Genomic DNA, 23,309 nt, shown 5'->3' with positions numbered 1-23,309 from the left:
TCACAATCATCTTTGAAAAAGTCATGTACCAACTCTACTTTCACTTCAATCTTGACTTGTAGTCTTTTCAAGTTAGATCATTTACCATCAGTGTGGTAGCTGACCTTGATGCTGCTTTCATCCTTATTGAAGGCATCTGACAACATCACTGAAAATATAATGCTAAAAGTATGGATACAAGTATGCAACCCTGCTTCACTCCATTGATGACTGTTCAAGAGCAAGAGCAGTGTCTATTATGTAGAACCTATGCAAGCATGCTGGCATGGAAGTAACATACAATAGCGATGCACTTCTCTGGGCAACCAAATTTCTCCGTGATCTTCCAGAGGCCTTCATGACTCACAATGTCAATGGCCTTAGTTAGACTGAGCAATGTTGTATACATAAGTCTGTTCTGCTTCCGACATTTCTTTTGGAATTATTAGGGAGCAAACACTATGTAAACCATTCCTGAGCCTTTCTGACACCACATGGGCCTTTGGGTAGATGACCATCTTCCAGGTGATGGATCAATCAATTAAGGAGGACTTGCCAGCAATGACTAAAAGAGAGGCATCCCCCCCCCCCACACACACAATTGTTGTCACATGAAAACCTATTTCCTTTGCCTTTATATAGAAGGACATGGGAGATATTTTGGTCTCCTGGGAGGTAACCGCCTCTTGCCATATAACCCAGAAGATTTCTATCAGCTTTTGTAAGAGCAATAGACCCCCTGCCTTGTAGATCTGTGCTGGAATGGAATCAGCCCTAGACACTTTGCCACACTAGAGAAGCCTAATGACATTCAAAACCTGTTCTTCAGTTGGAAATTCATCAAGAAAGGGATTGAGTTCAGCCTGAGGTATAGCTTATTAGCTTCAGCATTGGTTGATGACAGTCTGTTGAGATCACAACAGAAGTTTCCAGCCTATCTGTCAGGGTCTTGGCTTTCTCAGTGACATGTGTGGCTTGATCAGCACTAAGTAGTTGAGCTGCATTGAAGGTTTTTGGCCCATAAATAGCCTTCAGGGCATTTTAAACATACTTTGGATTCTTACTATCACCATAAAACAGAATTTCATCTGCCTTCTTACTGAGCCAAAAATCCTGCATCTCTTTAAATTTTGCTTACGATCCAATGAGGAAGATAATATGCATATAGAGAGATAGAGAGATAGATATAGATACATACATAGATATCGATACATACATAGATATCTGTGTGTGTGTATATATATGTATATGTATATGAGTGTGTATGTGTGTATATATACACAATCAGAGAAAATGCCTTTATCAAAGAAATGGAGTGTTTTGTTCATGAAAGAATCAGAAGGCCAGTGCTACTGTTTCAAAGAATATGTATTAGGGAGTAATGTATGAAAAAGACTGGAAACACAGGAGGGTGTTAGGGTATGAAGGACTTTGAAGCCAAACTTTGTATTCATTCCTGGAGGCAATAGGAATCCATTGGCATTTATGGGTGGGGGCAGAGGGAGACATGAACTGACCTATGTTTTAGGAAAATCACTTTCATGGCTGAATGGAGGATGAATTAGAACGAGGAGAGACATGAGGTAGGCAGAGTGGTCTATTTCAATAATCCAGGTACGAGCTGAGGATAAGAATTAGAGTGGTGACAGTGTCAGAAGAGAGGAAAGGCATATATGAGAGATGTTGCAAAGAGAAAATCAGCAGGCCTTGACAAGCGATTAAATATGAGGGGTGAGAGGTAGTGAAAATCTTAATATGATTCTTAAGTTACAAGCCTGAGGGACTTGTAGGATGCTGTTGTCCTCTACAGTAATAGGAAAGGTAGATGTGTGGGGGGTCAGGGGAAAGGATAATGAGTTCTGTTTTGGGCATGGTGAGTTGAAGATGTCTACTGGACATCCAATTATAGATGTTTGAAGGCTATTGCAGGTGTGAGATTTGAGGTCAGCAGAGAGTTTGGGGCAGGCAGGTGTATTCGAGAAACATCAGCACAAAGATAGCAATTAAATACATCACAGCTGATGAGATCACTGAGTGAAGTACTAGAAGAAGAGAAGATGGCCCAAAATAAAATACTGAGGGATACATATAGTTAGAGGATATGATCTGGAAAAGGATACAGTAAAAATATAGAGAAAAAACAGATATGTAGAGGAAAAACAGGAGAGAGTGGTATCCCAAAAATCTAGGGGGATGAGAGTATCAAGGAAAAGAGAGTGATCAATTGCATCTAAGCCTGCAAAGAGGTTAAAGAGAATGAGTTTTGAGAAAAGGTCATTGAATTTGGCAAATAAGAGATCATTAGTAGTTTTGGAGAGAGGAATTTTGGTTGAGTTTTGGGGTGGAGGTGGATTGAAATGGGCAATTGGGTGATAGGGAATGTGGAATGGAATTTGGCTAACCTACAGGAGTTCAGAGTACGTGGGATGTGAAGGTTATGACCAAGTGTGAGAATGTTCATTACTGAGTGGAGGTCATCACTCTTCTAGCATCAAAGTACAGGTAAAGCAGGAGATGGGAATCCTGAAGTGAAAGGAAGGCTGTTCTTTGCACCGGAGAGTCTCCATATCTCATCTGGGAGTTTGGACTGGCAGCTAGAGATGGAAGTTGCTTGTGCTGGTGCCAATGGGAGGAAGCAGTTGTTTTGAGGCAAATGGAAGACCCAGACTGACCCCTAGCAACCTTTCCTTAGGCAACACACTGTCAACAGCAAGAAGTCAAAGACACAAGGTACCACATTTTTATTTCAATTCTAGCCATGAATCCTGGATTTTAGTTCACAAGCTTTTATATAATATCTCTATCTAGATGTCTATATAACTTTATCCATTTATTGATAGATCCATATTCTATCTATCTATATCTATATTTATATCTATATCTATCTATCTATCTTGTCAACACGAGACTTATACATACTATCAGCACAAGAAATTAAGAGTCATATCAAATCCATGGTGTACCTGAAGGCTGAGGAAATAAGACTTTAAAGAGTCAGAAGATCTTCCTTCCTGGCAGTCATAACCTAAAATTATGAAACAGTTTTAATTTTGCATTCACTACCGCATCTCTCTTTTTGTTTGAAAGATGGAGTGATGGGTCCTAGGAAAAAATTTATTATTATTTTTTTACATGACACTGAGATTCGCTTTGTTTTGCTTTGTTCTTTTCATTTTAACATACAGTATGTTCAAGTATACAAACAACTTTGTTGCAAGCAGGGTAAACAGTTTTATATATATATACATATATATGTGTGTGTGTATGTATGTATGTGTGTGTATATATGTATATATATACACACATACATATATATGTACATATATATGTATATGTATGTTTAAATTATTACAACAACATCACTTGGCAAGAGAGGTATCTAATTACAGTCCTTGAGCTATATTATTCAAGTCCTTTCTGTGAGTGGGGTCAAGGGTTGTGCTTTCCAATTTGTGTGAGTGGTCTGAACATGTCAGAAGGGTGAGTTTAATAAGTTCAAACTTGTTTGCCTGTGAAGGTGAAAGCAAAGGACATCACTGTATTACTTACAAGAAGCTTGTAAATTTGATCTAAAAATGCAATGCAATCATTTCTCAATACATCTAACTTTTGCTAATCCATTCTCTATATCTTCAAAATATTATGAAATAATTTATCCAGTGCTTTGTTAAATACAAGCTATATACACAAATTCTCTGTATTCTTCCTTTAATTTTCAATATATCATCTAATTCTATTTTCAAACAAAAAAAAGAGTTTGACTACCTAAAATACTGAATACATATTTCCTTCATTATTTGTCTGTTTTTCTAATCTGATAATGTTTTTTGAGATATTTGAATACTATTGAGTACTACATTAAATGTATGACCAAAATTCTTATATTTTGTTTGTCAGCTTATTTTTTTTCATTACTTCTTCAGATTTCATTTTCCTGATTTCAGAAATTATGACATCCTGGCTCATTTTTTGTCCTACTTATTGCGTAGTCTAAAAGTTCCTCAATTCTCTATCTTTTATCTGCTTTTCAGCTAACATATTTTTGCATTTGAAATGACATTCAATATATTATTTTTTGTGCATTTGTCTATTTTTAATATATCTTTATTTCTCACAAATTCAGTTGCTTATCTTTTCCCCATTGTACATTGGAAGGAGTTTATTACTTTCATATAATTTTGTACCTTTCATACAAAATATTTAATTCTTCTTTCCAGTACTTAAAGAATCCAAAGCTTCATTTACTTTTCTAATTCTTTCTTCTAGTATTCACCTTTATTTATAAAATCATTTGACTTTTATTTAAACTTTTGTTTCACTTGAAAATTTAAATATAAATTTAATTTTAATTACTATAATTTAAATTAAAATTTTCTTTAAATTTAAATTACCTCAAAAATTATATTTTATTAAAAAGTATTTTTAATTTAAACTTTCTCAACTAAAAATATTTTCCATCTCACCATATCAACTCTTCTGACATTGAAAAAAAAGAATTTTTTTGATTGCCATAATGAATCAAAACAATTGCCTATATTGTATTTTGTCCAAAAACTTTTGTCTCAGCACATTTTATCTGTTACCATTCCTGCTCCCTTTTAATAAGAATTGATTATATTTTTCAAAAATATTGTTTATTTATGGTGTTGTTATATTTTATTTTTGTTTCAAAAATATTTTTTCTTGTGTCATTTATTCTAAGAAATTTATTTGAAGTTGAAGTCAACAAGTCTTGTCTTCTCACAGTTTTGCTTAAAGTACTTTAATGTCACTTTCTTCTCTTTTTGTTTTCCTTTGGTGATCAGTGAGATGAGTCCTAGGTCATGCAAGTTCTTTTTTTTTAGTTAGCTTATTTTTCAAGAATGTCTTCTATATTTCGACTTTTTATCTGGATCAGGCTCTGCACACTTTTGAAAAGAATACCTTGTTGGTTTTCTTTTTTTTATTTTCTATGTTTTGGTTTATGTTTTTCTTATTTTATATTCTGTGGTCTCCAGTTTCTTCAAGATTTTCGGGGGTGGATTAAGCTTGGAAATTGCAAACTTTCAGCATAGTCCAACTCCTAAATGCTATAATCTAAGAAATACTCTACTAACTTCTCTTTTGGTCTGACATTTGCAAGCTTCTGACAGAGGTTTAGATCATCTTGTGCCAATAATATATATATGTTAAAAACACACACACACACACACACACACAGAGCAATTTGACCAAAATCAAGATAGAAAAGACACTTCTCCAAAACCTACTGTTTAGAAAAACAACATTTTTCTTTCTCAGTATTTTAGCTCAAAAGTAAACAAACAGATGTGCAATGGTTCATTTGAATAATATTAATTGACAAAATTATTCAATGGATCTGCAAATCTTGTGAGCACTACACTGAAATGAGATAAGGTTCCTATTTCCCAATTCCAGCCATGTGTATCTTCCAACAAAAAGACATAAAAAAAAGAAGTCACATTTATTAGTGAATAAGTATGTCTCCAATTTACAAGGAAGTTGGTACAATGCAACCTAATCACACATTCCATGGCTTAATTGACATTTTCAATATTTCAGGTTGAAGAAAATTGATAATATTCTCATTTCAATCTAGAAACACTAAGAAAAAGATGTAGATAGGACAAGAAGCTTTCTGACATACTTAAATAACATCTCTCAATAGCCTCAGGTTGTAGTTGTAGTCATGGTACTTCAAGATATTATTATTGTCATCATGTAAGTTCCTGTTATAGACACTGCATGACTTTGGTTTGAATTACTGAGGTCAGAGTGACTTCACACTTTTTTTGGAAGCATTCAGGATTAAGTGACTTGCTCAGAGTCAAAGAGCTAATCAGTTTCTGAGGCTGTCTTTGAACTTAGGACCCCCTGCCTCTAAGGCCAGTGTTCAATCCAATGCATCAGTTAGCTCCCTTAATCTTACACTTTTGGTGGAAAGGTAGTCCCTTACTAATATTGTGTGAAAACAGCAACCACAATGACAACAAAAATAAATTTGTTCTTTGATTACACATAAAAAATATGTGATATCATGGAGGGATTGAGAAGAGGAATGCCAAATGATTTAAAATAACAAGGAGAAAATATTAAGAATTTGAAAGGCATATAGAACAGAAAAAAAGGAAGAAAAACTTGGGAAATGGCTCAGGATAAAATAATATGGAAGTTAAATTATTTTATTCTTCACCCTACACATTTAGAAAATAGTTTTCTCATTGCCTCAATGAAGTCCTTGTTCCTCAGACTATATATCATTGGATTAACCATTGGGGTCACAATGATATAGAATAGGGAGAAGATCTTATCTGTTGTGCCTGAGTAACTGGACTTGGATTGCAGATATGCAATGAAACCTGAACCATAGAATAAGCATACAACAATAAGATGAGAAGAGCAAGTAGAGAAGGCTTTATATCTGCCAGTGGTTGATGGGAGCTTCAAAATAGTGCTAAGGATTCTGATGTAAGACAAGAGTATCAGTAGAAAGGGAATCAAACCAAACAGGACGCAATCAAAATAAATAAAGAATTCATCCCCAGAGGTGTCTCCACATGTCAACTTCATAAGTGGGGGCATGTCACAGAAAATATGATTGAGCTTGTTAGAACCACAAAAAGGTACAGAGAAAACTTGGTACGTTTGCCCTATTAAGACTGGAATTCCAGTGACCCAGGAGCCAATCACCATCTGGAAACACATCTTGTGGTTCATGATTAGAAGATAGGAAAGGGGCTTACAGATTGCCACGTAACGATCATAGGCCATCACTGCCAGGAGGAAGCTCTCTGTGACTGCCAGAATAAGGAAGAAACACAGTTGTACAGCACATAACAGTAAAGAAATATTTCTTTTCTGTCTCCAAATATTCATAAGCATTCTGGGGAGGGTAACTGATGTGTAACAAATTTCCACAAAGGAGAAGTTTGCAAGGAAGTAATACATGGGTATTTGGAGAGCAGGTTCCATATTGCTGATTACAATGATGAGACCATTCCCTAATAGGATACTTACATAAATGACTAATAAAACAACAAAGAGAAATCCTTGAAAGTTGGGAAGTTCAGAAAATCCTAAGAGAATAAATTCTTCTATGAGAGTAAGATTCTTCTCTGCCATTTTTTCTGTATATTCTACCTTTTAAATAATAATTCATAATAGGAAAGTCATTTGTTTCTCACTAGGACCTGATTTCTGAAAAGACAAGTGGACAGGGTAGATTAGATAATGACTAAGATAACTTTAAGACTATTATTTATTTTTAAAATGTACAGTTTGGAAATTTTATGTTATATATTACATGCTTGGTTATAATTTTGTCCTATATTTGAAATAATGTCATGTTTTCAGAGTCCCGGTTTTAAGTACTGATGATCTATAGTATATATTTAGAGATGTTTAATATACTGAAAATGTTATATTCAATATTAAATATCCCTTCTAAATCCTCTTTTTCATATTTTGAGTTATGAGATCATTTCTAGCTCTAAATATTCTGACTCTATTATTGTAGTCATTATTACTGAGGAAGCACGAAACCGACCCCACCTTCAAAAAATATTTTTTTCTTGTTCTACTCTCAATAAGAAACCTTAGAAGTTGGAATTGATGTAGAAAGCATAATTTATTGATACTACAAAAAAGTTTTTGATGTCAAATATTTTAAAATGTAAACATAATCATCAGAGAATGACATCATTTTCTAATCAATTCGTTCTATTCTTTGCTCATTTGTACGTTCAGATCTGGTTAGGCAGACACTTTTGGTTCTGATCTGATAATCTATGTCCAGTGGAAATAAATTTCCTGCAGAGTAAAATTCTTTGTGGCAGGTCTTGCATTTTACGTAAGCTGGGGAAATGTGTGTCTCTCAACATCTAGGTCTTTTGAGTCATTGGAAGGCAGAGTGCCTGGAAAAGCCCAGGTAACCACCAAATCATGGTAGCTTTGGGATGTGATAAAGAGTGGGTTTAGATACTAAGATCAGATAAATGACATCCTATGAAAATGACTGTGGGTTTAGAGATGAAATCTGTACCAGCAATGTCTGTAATATAAAACACAATAGTCACCAATAAAGTGGAAAGAGAAGTAGTTACAGAACACAGAACATCAGCTCTATTGGTTCCATGTGTCAGAGAGTCACCTAACATCACCCTAAATCATATCAAAAGAGAAAAGAAAATGATGTTTCAATAATCTCTCTGCCCTAGTCTCACCCCTGTAAAGCTGACAGTTTTTAAAAATAAAATTGAAGTGGACAAGAAAAGTCTTATTCGTAAAATCCTTGCTAAAAGAAATATTTTAACAAAAATGATTATTTTTTTTCCTATGAACAGTATACATTTGGGTTGTAGGGAGCTCCTCACTTGGTATATAGATATAGATGGTTAGTCATTTCACAGGAGAAATGTGTTGGTCAACATATTTAATATCTAAAGGACACTATGGGACTAAGCAGGTCATCTACCTGAATTTCCCCAGACCTTTAGAACTACTTGCTTCACATTAAAAATAACATCATTCCTTTAAGTCTAAGCAAAGAATGATTAGCCAAAATAAATGTCCTCCTTTATATCTCATACTCATTTTTAGTACATTGTTTAACCTATTCTAACTCAACACATGCATATAACAATAGCAATAATGAGAGAATAGTCACCTGGGGGGGGGGGGAGCAAGGGGAAGGAGGGAGAAAAAAACAGAGAGACAGAAACAGAGAGCCAGAGACAGAAAGTCAGAAACAGAGAGAGACAGAGACAGAAAGACAGAGACAAAGAGAAACAGAGAGAAAGAAAAAGACAGAGAGACAAGAAGACAGGGAGATACAGAGACACACAGAGAGACAGAGACAGAGAGAGAGACAAAGAGAGATAGAAAGAGAAAGAGAGAGCTTTTTTCTTTTTGAAATGCTTTTTTGTCGATGGTTTTGTTTCATCTAACAGTGCTTCACAACTACATAACACAAGTACTTGCACATCATAAACCTTCTCTGGGATAGGAGATTGCTATTAGAATTTCATGTGAATGCTTCCTTTGTCCTTACTGAATCTTGGTCTCTGAGTAAGATCTTCAAATGTTCTAGCATCAGAGAGCTTAGAAATCAACTAATCACAACAAGCTCTAGTCAAAAGGGAGGGATATTAAAGTTAGAAATATAGACTATAGCTTACTTACCTTTTCTTGTTGGGATAAAATCATATTCAGATGGTATCCTTCATTAATATAACAAAATGTTGTGTAAATTTAGCTGCTTTTTATGTAGTGCTTTATGGTTTTTAGAAAACATCCCTTCTCTCATTCAATTCCATTTCATGAAGTTGTTGTTTTTTTATATTAGTGCTATAGGCATAACTATACTGATTTTACAGAGGAAAAAATTGAATCTCATGCAATAAAAGTGATTTGTCCAAGGTCAAACTACTAATAAGTTTCTAATTTCCAATGAACACAGTTCTGTTCACATTCAACATTGTTCCCACTGTATTATATGGCCTCTTCTTTAAGTACTAATAATTTTTAGAAACATTGCCAAGTCATAATAAACAAACTCCCATTTAAAAAGGTGGTTGAGTTGAATGAAGCCAGAGCTCTTAAATAGAAAGGATCCTTGCCCTACTCTACTCTCTGGAGACAATTTCTCTTATTGACCATATTTTTGTTTTTAATGAGGAGCCTGATCTTATGGATGTAATTCCACTACTCTAAGCATTAATTAATAAAAAAGTATGGAAAAATGAAAAGAGCCCTGGACTTAGAGTCAGGGACCAATTGCAGTGGGTTACGCTCTGCTGCTTTCTAAGTATGTGACAATAAAAAGCTTGTACATAAGTAGCATGATCTCAGCCTCACTTACATGATGTATAATTCAGGATTTGATGAAACTAGCTATCCTTACCTGATGGGGTTGTTGTGTAAGCAAGACTAAATAAAGGATAAACTAATCTCTTTTTAATATTTAACATTTTTATTTAGTATTTTGTGTTCCAAATTCTACCTCTTCCTTATTCCTTACCCCCACTCCCTGAGGTTGTAAACAATCAGATGTAGGTTATACATGTGTAATTCTATAAAACATTTCCATGTTAGTCATTTTGTACATGAATATCTAATAAAAGAAAAAAAAAACTGAAAGTGAAAACTAGCGTGCTTCAGTCTCTATTCAAACAATATCAATTTCTCTGGAAGCGGATACTATGCTTCATCATTAGTCCTTTGAGATTTTCTTGGATCATTGTATTACTAAGAAGAGCTAAGTCATTCACATTTCCTCAGTGAATAATGTTGCTGTTACTGTGTACAATATTCTCCTGGTTCTGTTCTCTTCACTATGCATCATTTCATGTAAGTCATTATAGTTTTTTTTCTGAAATCCACCTGCTTGTCATTTCTTATAGCACAAAAATATCCCATCACAGTCATATAGCACAGTTCATTCAGCCATTCCCAAATTGATGGGCATGCCCTCAATTCCCATTTCTTTGCCACCACAAAAGACCTGCTATAAATATTTTTGAACATATGGGTCTTTTTCCCTTTTTCATGAGAAAGAAATTTATGAGAAGTGAAGTGGATAATTTGATCACATGAAATCAAATAGACTTTGCACAAAGTCAATGCGACCATAAGTAAAAAGAAAGCAGGACACCAGGCAATAATCATAGCAAGATACTCTGAGGATAAAGGCCTAATTTTACAAAAATATAAGTAACATTCAAATTCATGAAGAAGCCAACTGATTCTCCAACTGATAAACGGTCAAAGAATATGAGCAGACAGTTTTCAGAAGATCAAAACAAAGCTATTAATAGCAATATAAAATACTTTAAAATCACTATTGATTGTGAAATGAAAATTAAACAACTCTAACATACCACCTCATTTCCATCAGATTTACTAATATGAAAATGAAAATGATAAATGGTGGAGAGGTCCAAAAATTGCTGCAATAATGCACTATTGGCTGGATTATGTTCTGGTGTAACCATCCTGCAGAACAACAACTCTTTTCCCAGAGAGTACAAAATTATTTATACCTTTTGACACAGAAATACCACTGTTAGGTCTGTAGTCCAAAGGATTACCCTATAAAAATGCCTTCCAAATCTTACTTTTCCCAATGAAGGAAAGAGAAAAATAAAACACTTAACCTGACTTCAACATTTCTAACTATTTCCCAACACATCTTTTGGATGATGGTACTGAAAGGGATTTTAAAAACCCATGCTTGTTAATTGGCCTCAAAATACTCAAAATCTAAAAGACTACAACCATCAATCAGTTACAGTTAATTGGCGGACCCCTAAGAAAGCATGGATCATGAAAATATTTTTTTAAGTTTGGTTTTCAATTATATTAGGTTATTTGTAGAAAAATAAATATTTCAAGGACAAAGCTACTACATTTAAAGCATTTCTGTTTTTAGATAATACTGCAAGTTAGTCAAATACACTTGATTCTTTATGTGGGAATGTGAGCATGCAAAATTACTGATATATATATAAAGTTGTCTGCACCTACCAGTATGTACTAAAGTTGTAAAGGAAAAAAAATACATTTTGGGACATGCTGGTAAAATATTTGAAGTGAAAACAACAACATTTTAATAATTTTAAAAATGAATGTATCTTTCAGTACAATATTTAGTAATTTAATTTTAATTTAAATATTTTGCTTCCTATAACTTCATTATTTTGTAATTAACCTGAATCAGTAATACATTTTCTCATGCATTGCTATAGATTTAGAGTAACAAATAAATAAAATGACTTTTTTCAACTCAATTTTCATTGCAAATTTCCATTGGACTATAGGCAGCTTATGTATGTATGGGTGTGCATACACATATGTAAATCTAGATATGTGTATTTGCAGACATACATATTGTATAACTATCTATTATCTATCTATTTATCTATCTATCTCTTTATCCATCTATCTATCTGTGCTCTGAATTCAAATTGTCAAAGAACTTCATGGAATCCATTGTTGATACTGATTAGAGCTTAGATTACAAAGAGGAAAACATATGTTGTAGAACCTTGTGGTTCTACGAAGAGTAGGCAATACTTAAGCTGAATTTCTATAGTTCTGGCCTAGGGAATGAATGGGTTCTCAGCTCTCAGTCTGACATTCTCAATGCATTAATCAGGGTAGAAATTCCAGAACAAAGGAGAATCAGCAGTTCTGTCATTTTGAATTTACAGAGCTTCCCGGTGGGCTCATATGAGTTCAGCAGCTGTATACTTGTCCAATAAGGGCAAGATCACAAGATGATTGCTTAGAATGGAAAGTAGGTCAAACTCTTGCTGGCTTCTTATGAGGAAAGAAGTGAATGGTCTTTTCCCTAGTTCACACTACTTTGGGAGCACAGCAAACTACAGATCCCCAGTCAGAGGTCTTAGAATAATAGCCTTCATAGAAGAAGAAAGCAGCAGAAGCAACAAAGAGGGCAAAAGCTAAGGCTAGACCTTTCCACTGGATATGAATAGATAACAATCTGAACATAAAATCATAAGTTAAGAAGGATGCTATAAGAATGTAGAAAAAAATCCATATCCTATCAAAAGGCGGCAAAATTGTCCTAAATTAAAATTCATACAAAGAGAATGACTCCAAAAGCTCTATATGACATCCTTCAACAAATATATAATTTAGAGATTCTGCTTCCATGAGCCAAGATGGTGAAGTAAGAAATAAGTCACTCTTGCCCTCACTTTTTAACTTATGAAAGCCCAGAAAATATCACCCCAGGAACATCTCTGGAACAGCTGAACCAGCAGAAAGATAGGGTGCAACAATGTGGTAACCCAGGAACCTTGGGGGATGAACATGAAAAGTCCCTCTAACTCTGGTTAAGTTGACACAGTAAAAAAGAGGAGACAGTCCAAGAAGCTAGCAGCAAGTCCCACCATAGCACACTTAGGGGAGATCCTGAACCCCAGTTGGTTGAACAGGCAAGCACCAACACCAGGACCCCCAAGTGCCTCAGTAGGGGCAGGGGAACCAGTGGAAACAGGCTCAGAAAACCACTGTGCCACAGCATTCTTTGGCAGCCAATTCTCCCAGTGTCTCAGAAGAACTTTGGGGAGCACAACTCCAAGGGGGAAAACCCCAGGCAGAGAGACATCCTATAACGGGGAAGCATACAACTGCAAAGAGCCAAAGAAAGGAGCAAAAGGTCTGGGTGAGTTTGCAACCACCAGAGGCCAGACTACCCAATCCTACCCCTAGAGTTCCAGTATTGCTGATTCCAGCCCAACACCAGATAAGTGGCCAGAACACTACAGAACTCCACTGCCAGCATCTGGGGACCCAGTACACAAAGCCAGTGACCAGGCCCTGTGCTCCCAGCACAAGAAGCTTGGGTCAGTGCCCCATGCTCCCCAGCAGGAGAGCTCAAATTTTTAAAGGCCAGAGAGTAAGCAAACACCAGGAGCAAAAAGAAATGTACCATAGATTCTTACTATGGGGACAGTGAAGATCAAAGCAGAAATGTTGAAAAGTACAGCATTGCCAACAAACCCACATCTGAAACTTCAAAAGGGAATATGAACTGGTATGAAGTCTAAAAAGCCTTTTGGGAAGAGTTCAGGAAGGACATTAAAAGTAAAATAAGAGAGGTAGAAGAAATATTAGGAAAAAAAATAAAAGGTATACAAGACAGAGTCAATATCTTGGAAAGGGAAAGACAAAAATTAACTATAGAAAACAAATATAAAATTTGGCCAAAGGTTCAACAAGTATTCTTGAAAAAAGGTAAGCAAGAGTTTAATGAATCTAAAATTATTAAAAATAAACAACAAATGAGATCATGAGATAAAAAATATAGGAAAATAAACAAGAAATATTTGAAAAAAAAGATAATCAATACCTTGGAATAAGATATAAAATCTTATCCAAGAAAATAACTCCCTAAAAATTGGAATTGACAAAATAGGAGCTACTGATACCATGAAGCAACAAGAGGCCTTATAAACAATTTTAAAAGTCTGGAAAATAGGGGAAAAAACAATAAAATGTCATACCAAAAAAATTTTTCAATCAAATTAAGTAAAGATATTTTAAGAATAATTACACTACCTGAAAGCCATGTCAAAAATTCTGATCCTAATTATAGTATTTCAAGAAATTACAACAGAAATCTGCCAAGATTTTAGAACTAGAGAACAAATTACATTATTACTCAAAGAACTTTTGACTATACATCCAAAGTCTTATTAAAATTTTATAATTTTCTTTTTCTAGACTTTTTTTTGTTTTAGTGCACAGCCCAATTTGTGACTGAGTCCAAAATTCTCTGGGAAATCATCCCTATGATTCATCATATGCCTTTAAATTTTGAACCTGATTGGTTAGCCCTTTGCTAGATTGAGATGTTTACTCTATAGCCAGTAGCCTCAGATATGTATTTGCCATTGTTTTGACATTGAGTCAGTGAGAGAAGTCATGAATCTCAGTTACTAGACCTCCCTACCATTCTAATGAGTTAGAATTACCATTCAAATGATGGCATTCCTGTAATGGAGGAAAGAGCCATTGTAATACAATAGAAAGTGTCTTGGGGAACCACATGAACCCATATTTGTCAGTACTGTCTGCCCAGACAGCAATCCAGGTTTTCAGGCTTTTGATTTTTTTTATCCTTAATTAGAGAATAACATGCAAGGATCAAGTAGATGTTTTATATAGAGAAAATGTAAGTATTTTTGCCCCCTACTTTGTACTTCTATTGCTGAGTTCAACATTGTACTGCCTCACTACAACACCTGATGTGCATATCAGATTATATTCCAAATCACCCACTTCCTGCCTTGGGTAATAATTTTTTATGCCATTATCCTCTTCCCAACCTGTCCACTCTCTTAGAGGATAGGTTGATAAAGAAGTTATCTGAGAGGTGTGTTGGTTTTCACTATTTTCTTACTATAGTTCATGAAAGGAATATGTCTGTAAATACTTCAGGGTCATAGAAATGAGATGTATAAGCATTTTTATTTTACTAGGTTATTTATTGAAAAACATACATTTTCTGGGGTGTGGGAAAGGAGGCTTTTTCAACAATTATCATAAATCCTTAACATGCTGCATTAATCATTCCTTTTCCTATATGTTATCATTCCAGATTATCAAATGAAATTTTAATTCATTTTAATTGTCATTTTATGGAAGGAAATTTAATTCAGAGAGATTAAATAATATTGTTCAAATCACTTTGGAGCTTGTATTACCATCAATATTAGATCCCTAGTCTCTAGAATCAAAACTTCCTTTTTTTTTTCTCTCCCTTCATCTTATCTGTCTCATTTACAACATTATCACTAGCAACAGATGGAAAAATCGAGGTAATCAATATACTTTTAAGAAATGCCTGAATGAATTATATGTGTTGGTATATTCAAATTAATTTCCCCTCCAAAAACAAATTTAACTCAATCTAAGAAATATTTACTGTGTGTTTTTTATAGAAAACATAAAGTTGGAAATCTCTAAACCTCTTCTTTGCTCCTCAAACTCACTTGAAAGTATTGCCATATTCTCTCTTCTTTGTTTTTACTCTGTTGAGACCTATTGAGTCTCTAATATCTGGTTTTATAGCTTTTAAGGAGATAGGAGAGGAAGGCAATAAAACGAGTCCTGGATCTGCATCCAGAATACCTAGTCTTGAATTCTAGCTTTAACTGCTTGATTACCTGTGGGTCAATCCTTTCATGTCTCTCAAAACCCAAATTTCATTATCTATAAAATTAATGGATTGGATCCCAACATCTCTGCCTACCTTTTCAATTAAAAAATTCCATCATTATATGACTTAAGCACATTTAATAGGCTTGTTGAATAAAATAGAAGTAGGTTTTTAAATAAAGGTACATAATTATTCCCATCCAAGAACTTCATACACTTCCATTACACTTAGGTGGGAGCAGGGAAAATGATATAAATGAGATTAAAGTCCTACATTAACAGCTTTTGAAAATTTAATAATATATTAGCTCTTGTTCTTTCTATCTTTCATGTAATAACCCCCTTTTAGAATCTGATAAAGCCTGGGGACCCTTTCTAAGATAACATACAAATAAATATAATAGTTTAAAAAGATGTACAATTTCATTTGTAAGTCAGTATAAATAAAGGAATATATTTTTCCATCCACATTTGCAGATGCTTTAAATATGTTTAGATAACATTTGGGGTCCACAGATTCCAATTTAATAATCCTTATATCAAAAAGAAGATTGGATTTCTTCTAAGTTCATTTCTATTGGGATCTCTTAGAAGGGTCGACATTGATTTGAAGCTGTGGAAAAATTTTCAACAGTTATGAGACCTGTTTATTCTAAGGGGCAGTAGATATAGGTAGACAGACAGACAGACAAACAGACAGACAGACAGACAGACAGACAGACAGACAGACAGATAGATAGATAGATAGATAGATAGATAGATAGATAGACAGACAGATAGATAGATAGATGACAGAAATATAGATAGATTTGTGAGTGTGTGTGTATTCATCTCTTTCTAGTGACTATGGGCCACTTCCACAAATGTGATGGTAATGTGCAAGGAATTCTATTCTAACCACACCTAAAGCACTGAATAGGACAATGAGTTTTTTCTCTAGGCTCCATTAGGGTAGGAATAATTTGTTTCCAAAGTGTACAACCTCTCTGACTTATCCAGTGCCAACATAGGTCTCTCCTTGTCTAAATTAAGTGCTTAATTGACAAATATTTGTTAATCACCTAGATCCTCTTCAAGACTTCTTAGAAGACATTGAATATAAAAGGATTTAAAAAGTAGTCTCTGGCTTTAAAGTTGGATTTCACAAGTATAACTTGGGAGAGCCAGGGCTAAAAACAATTTCACCTGAAAAACATTGGGCACATATGGTAGCAGACAGTAAGTTCCACAAAAATCAGTACTGGGATATAACAATCAAAAACACCCATTATGTTATGTTTTCCAATCTTTTCTTTCATAGAACTAAGGAATTCTAGACCATGACACTCCATCTACCAATGCCAATTTGGAAATTATAATCTTGGAGAATGTGAAGGATTAAAAAGAGTGACATTTATTATAATGGACTGGGCTTAGGGTCAGATGATTTGGTTTCAAATATCAGCCCCTCCACTTACTACCTTTGTGATTTGGGGCAAAAAATTAATTCTTTGTGCCTCAATTTCCTAAAATGTAAAATTGCTTAATTTTACTATGTAGAATATAAGATATCCCTCCTCATTCATTGTATAATCTTTGATTCTAGATAATTCCCCCCTGATCACTCAGCCAGTATGTGTTGAGGACTGATGAACTTAGTCCTTTCTGACTCTTAGGCCTTCTGTCTACTGTTCCACTTGACCCAAAGACAAAGCAAAGAGTAAGTGAAAGTTGGAAAGACGCAGATTTAAGTCCAATTTTAAAATGTTCATAATAATTAGTAATCTGTCTATGAACACACTTGAATATGGGTTGCCTCAGAAAATAATGCATTCCCTAATATTTGAGAATATTTAAAAAGTCTGGTTAACCCCCATTCTCCTATGGAACATATCAGAAGACAACTCTTTCCAGTTACAAGTGAACATAAGTGTTTTCTGAGGAATTTTCTAGTTATATACTTCTGATTCTGTGACCCATAAAAAATAGGATTCCTTCTCAGGATATTGATGTTGGTAGGATATAGGATTTGAACTAATAAGTATAATACAAAGTAGGGTGGAAGAGTTTCATGATGGAGGAGCTAAACTTTGAGCTCAACTGAGCTGAGATTTGAAGGAACAGTATGAGCTGACTTTTATGTAAACCCCATAAGGTTTACAATAGTGTCCTCCAAATAATATCTCATTTTATGTACTCAACTGCCCTCTGAGGTAGGAACTGAAGATATGTTTATTTTAGAAGTGAGGAAGCTAATGTGGAGAAAGGATAAATGCATAGTTCATATTTCATCAGCTAGTGAGTTCTAGAAAGCGGATTCCAGGTTAGGTGTCTCCTCATAAATACATTTTCCTCTAGTCTATGAAACATTTTGAAAAGAAGGAAATATTCTGTTGTAATGGATTGAAATGAATTTTTTTCTCTATCGATTTTGCCTGTATCAAAATTAGATTAACATAGTAATATTTTACTATCCCTTTTCATTTTTCTACTTTTTTCTTTTTTTGTCTATTTTTTTTTCCATTAACTAGTCACACATCACTTATAATCTGCCTTTGAGCTTTTATGTCATAGGTGCCTTTTTTGGAATTAATACTATAACAAACTTCTGGATAAAATTTGACAAACTCAAGATGTAAAAAGAAAATCACAGAAAAAATGTATAACTCATCTATCTAGTCATCACACTACATCTAGATGGTCCTTTGCATTAAAAGAAATAAAATGTAGAAATTCAGGACCAGATGAATTAAAGGGATGGGAATGCAATCAGAGCACAGAAGGGATGAATAGCAGAAAGAGTGAAGAGGTATGAAATGAAGAAAAGAAAATAATAAATACTTTCCTCCAAGCTGACCACTCTCATTATATCACATTGGCCAAATCTTTGTTCTCATGCTTCACCTCAAATTGCCTAAAAGGCTAATGATCACCTTTCCCACAAGGTTCCCCAGATTCTCAGTAAATATTTTTGTTCTGAAATATCCAGAGCCTTCCCTCCTATGCTCTGTCATCTTCATCTCCATCTCTGACATTATCATGATTTTGAATGCAACACCCTTTGAGTGATGCAAGGAACATTTTTAAAAATAGGTTTGTAGGAAGATTAACATACTTTTTATTTTTTTTATATATTTGCTATTTTTTACCTGGCTTGCCATATTATTTGTGGTTCCTTATTCTCTTTACTTGTTTTTTTAAAATATTTTTTTCATTTTATTTTCTTCTTAAAAACCTTTAATATCCTCATTGAACAATATAATTGACTCTTCTAGAGAGTTTGTCATGGAAAATAGACATTTTTTAATATTTCCTGATCATTTATTTTGGGTTTCAATATTTCCCTAGTTTTTGGCATTATGTATTATATAGAAATTCAACATTTTATTTTGACATACTTTATTCATTAAATGATTGCAACATTTGAGAATGCTGCCATTTCCTAAAAAGAAATAACTATATTAAGGATATCTTCTTTTGATTTTTATTTGCTCCCTTGCCCACTCACTTTTCTGAATGATTTAATCAAGCAAATTTCAAGAGTTATCTGGACTAAAGAAAAAGATTCTCTTAATGAATACAAATTCTCTTTTAATGAACTTTTAAGATACTGTCACATCTTATAAGCTTATTTTCAATTCTGAAATGAAGATATAAATGGGTTGTAATTGTGGTAAGGAAAACTAAACATATTTTTTCAGACTTTTCCATGAGCTGAATGAAATTATGACTATATGGAATCTTCTGATTTAATGGCATATAACATAAGCAAGGCTGTTAAAAAGGATGGATTTTCCATGATAATATGGATATTGGTTTTATGTGTATAAGGAACTGCCTTTCAAAGTTCAAAAGTATGGATGCCTTTTCATAATCTGTATAATTTCGCATGAATTAAGATTTTCCTGAATAATCAACACTTATGCTAAATACATGGAAATTGAAAACAACATGAATGACTTTGTTCCCTTGGGACTTTTGATGAACAACCCATGTACCATTTCCTATGCCACTTTTCCCTGATGGATCTGGCCTATACATTTACCATAATTCCAAGACTAGTAAGAGACTTAGCTGCCAAGAGAAAAAAACATCTCCTTCAATAGCTGTATGACTCAACTCTTTACTATCCACTTTCTGGCTGGAGTGGAGATGCTTATCCTAGTGAACATGGCCTTTGATCACTATATTGTCATCTGTAAACCTCTGCATTACATGGTCATTGTCACCTGCCAGAAATGTAATATGCTGATCCTGCTTGCCTGGGGAATGGCTTTTTGGCATTCTGTTGCCCAAATGCTCGTGGTCATTAAGTTGCCTTTCTGTGGTCCTAATCAGATAGATCACTACATATGTGATGTGAAGCCTCTCCTGAAACTGCTTTGTGCAAATACACATGTTGCAAGCATCTTGTTAATTGCTAATTCTGGGATGGTTGCTGTGGTTATCCTTCTGGTTTTATTCACACCTTATGTTGCAATATTGTCTTGTCCAAGGTTATGACATGGATATGAGTTATGTTTGGAATTCAAATAAATTGAATGGCATGCAAATACATTCAAATGCTCAGATAAATGCTTTTCTTACTACATTATGCTGGTTCTCTTTTATGTATGAACAGTTCATGATAACACCAAAAAAAAATTAAGTAAGAAGGACCAATCTCCCCACCAAAAAAAAAATAATTGGAGCTCAAAGTACCCCAAACCTTTAAATAGAAACGCTTTCTGTCCCACTATGCTCTTTGGGGACTGTTACACTCCTGGGCCACTTTTCACCTTTTAATGAAGGGATAAATAATGTGATTCTTAGTCCAAGGCTCTGAACATTGATAAGGAAGTGGGGAACAGGGGAAATAACTGTGTGATTAGACATAAGAATCTATGCTTGTAGTCTTTTAAAAATGTTTTAATTGATATTTGCTTTTTATATCACTACAGTGTCACACATAACCTTCCTCTTTTCTGTGCCAGAAAGATAACCTATATGACAAGTAGCATTTTTCTTTTTTTTTAGTGAGGGGAAAATGTGAGCCAAAATAATTGTTATATAGAAAAAGACTAAAAAACATGCATAATATGTAACACTTGTTGACATCCTGCCAAAATAAAAGCATAGGCTAGAGAATATCTTCTCATATCTCTTCATTTGAGTTCTGTTTGACCTTTATACTTTTGTTACATTTACTAATGATTTTTTTTTGGCTGTAACATTGTTCTTTCCATCTACATTGTGGCAGTTAGGTTTTTTTTTGTGGCAGTTTTATTTTTTTTATTGCTTTCTTGGATCTGCTAACTTCATTCTGCATCAATTCATGTGGATCCTTCCCCACTTCTCTGTATTCATCATGCACATGAATATTTTTTTTAATTAATTAATTTATTTTAGTTTTCAACATTTAGTTCCATAAGATTTTGAGTTTTAAATTTTCTCCCACTCTAGCACAGCAATTGCACTTCTAGGGCTATATCCGAAAGACATCATACAAATGAAAAAAAAAGCACTCACACATACAAAAATATTCATAGGAGCTCTTTTTGTGGTGGCAAAGTATTGGAACCAAAAGAATGCTGTACACAATAATAGCTATGTTGTGTGATGACTAATATTGATAAACTTAACCCTTCCCGGCAATACAAGGATCTAAGACATCTCCAGAGACCTTGGGATGGAACATACCTTCCATATCCAAAGAAAGAAATATGGAAGTTGAATTGCTATGTTTTTTCTCTTCTGTTGAGTTTTGTTTCCTCTTTCTGATGGTTCCTCCTATTGATTTTAATTTTTACTTACAATTTCACTAATGTGAAAATATGTTTAATATGAATATAAATGTATAGACTATATTAATTTGTGTGCCATCTTGGGGAGGGAGGTGGGGAAGATGGGAGAGAAAAATTTTAAACTCAAAAGTAATTGGCCGGGATCATGAGTAAGCAGCACAAAAAGAGTCATACTATATTATCCTACTTTGATGACAAAGAAGATGAAAACAAACAACCAGAAAAAGACAACAAAGCCAAAGTTCCTACATCCAAAGCCTTCAAGAAAAATATGAATCAGTCCCAGGCCTTGGAAGAGCTCAAAAGGGATTTTGAGATGCAAGTAAGAGAAGTAGAGGAAAAATTCAGAATGATGCAAGAAGATGATGATAAACAAGTCAACAGCTTACTAAAGGAGACCCCAAAAATACTGAAGAAAATAGCCTAATCCAAATTGCAAAAGTGGTCCAAAAAGACAATGAGGAGAAGAATGCCCTAAAAAGCAAAATTGGCCAAATGGAAAAGGAAGTCCAAAGGCTTACTGAAGAAAATCCTTCCTTAAAAATTAGAATAGAGCAATTGGAAGCTAGTGACTTCATGAGAAATCAAGACAATGTAAAATAAATCCAAAAGAATGAAAAATTAGAAAACAATGTGAAATATCTCATTGGAAAAACACCTGACCTGGAAAATAGATCCAGGGGAGAGAATTTAAAAATGATTGGACTATCTGAAAGCCATGATCAAAAAAAGAGCTTAGTCATCATCTTTCAAGAAATTATCCAGGAAAACTGTCCTGATATTTCAGAACCAGAGGACAAAATAGAAATTGAAAGAATCCATCGATCTCCTCCTGAAGAGATCCCCAAAGGAAAACTCCTAGGAATATTGTAGTCAAATTCAGAGTTCCCAGGTCAAGGAGAAAATATTACAAGCAGCTAGAAAGAAACAATTCAAGTATTGTGGGAACACAATCAGGATAACACAAGATTTAGCTGCTCCTGCATTAAGGGACAGCAGGGCATGGAGTATGATATTCCATAGGGCAAAGGAGATAGGATTACAACCAAGAATCACCTACCCAGCAAAACTGAGTATAATCCTTCAGGGGGAAAAATGGCCATCCAGTGAAGTAGAGGACTTTCAAGCATTCATGATGAAAAGACCAGAGCTGAAAAGAAAATTTGATTTTCAAATACAAGACTCAAGTGGAACATGAAAAGGTGAACAGGAAAGAGAAAATCGTAAGATACTTATTAAGGTTAAACTGTTTATATTCCTGCATGAAAAGATGATATTTGTAACTCATGAGACATTTGTCATTATTAGGGTAGTTGGAGGGGAAAAATGATATATACATATATATATATATATAGATATAGATATAGATAGATAGAGGGCACAGGGTAAGTTGAAAATGAAGGGGTCATATTTGGAGAATAAAATTAAGGGGTGAGAGAGGATTATACTAGGAGAAGGAGAAAGGGAGAGGTGGAATGGGGTAAATTATCTCACCAAAAAAAAACAGAAAAGAAAAGGCTCTTACAGTGGAGGGGAAACAGTGGAAGATGAGAGGGAATGAGTGAAACTTATTCTCATAGGATTTGACTTAAGGAGGGAAAAACACACACACTAAATTGGGTATGGAAATCTGTCTTACCCTACAGGAAAATGGAGGAGGAAGGGAACAAGGGAGTTGGGGGATGATAGAAAGGAGGGCAGATTGGGAAAGGGGTTAATCAGAAGCAAAAACTTCTGAGGAGGGATGGAGTCAAAAGAAAGAATAGAATAAATGCGGCGGCAGGATAGGATTAAGGGAAATATAGTTAGTTTTTCACATTATGTCCACTTTGGAAGTGTTTTGCATAAGTGCATATATATAACCTATATTTGGTTGCTGTC

The 23,309-nt window shown here is 34.4% G+C and overlaps 1 protein-coding gene across 1 annotated transcript; it reads right to left on the bottom strand.

Annotated features, from left to right (window-relative positions):
• Window positions 1-6,168: 6,168 nt before the first annotated feature.
• Window positions 6,169-9,183, bottom strand: LOC114042198 (olfactory receptor 10AG1-like). Its single transcript, XM_027860864.1, has 2 exons — window positions 9,160-9,183; window positions 6,169-7,119 (listed from the first exon to the last, which is right to left on the bottom strand). The coding sequence occupies exons 1-2, from the start codon at window positions 9,181-9,183 to the stop codon at window positions 6,169-6,171; spliced, it is 975 nt and encodes a 324-aa protein (XP_027716665.1).
• Window positions 9,184-23,309: the final 14,126 nt, after the last annotated feature.

Source organism: Vombatus ursinus, unplaced genomic scaffold (assembly GCF_900497805.2).
Source record: "Vombatus ursinus unplaced genomic scaffold, bare-nosed wombat genome assembly UNPS02014291.1, whole genome shotgun sequence".
In the NCBI taxonomy this organism is placed as follows: Eukaryota; Metazoa; Chordata; class Mammalia; order Diprotodontia; family Vombatidae; genus Vombatus; species Vombatus ursinus.
This window is presented reverse-complemented; position numbering and strand designations above follow the sequence as displayed.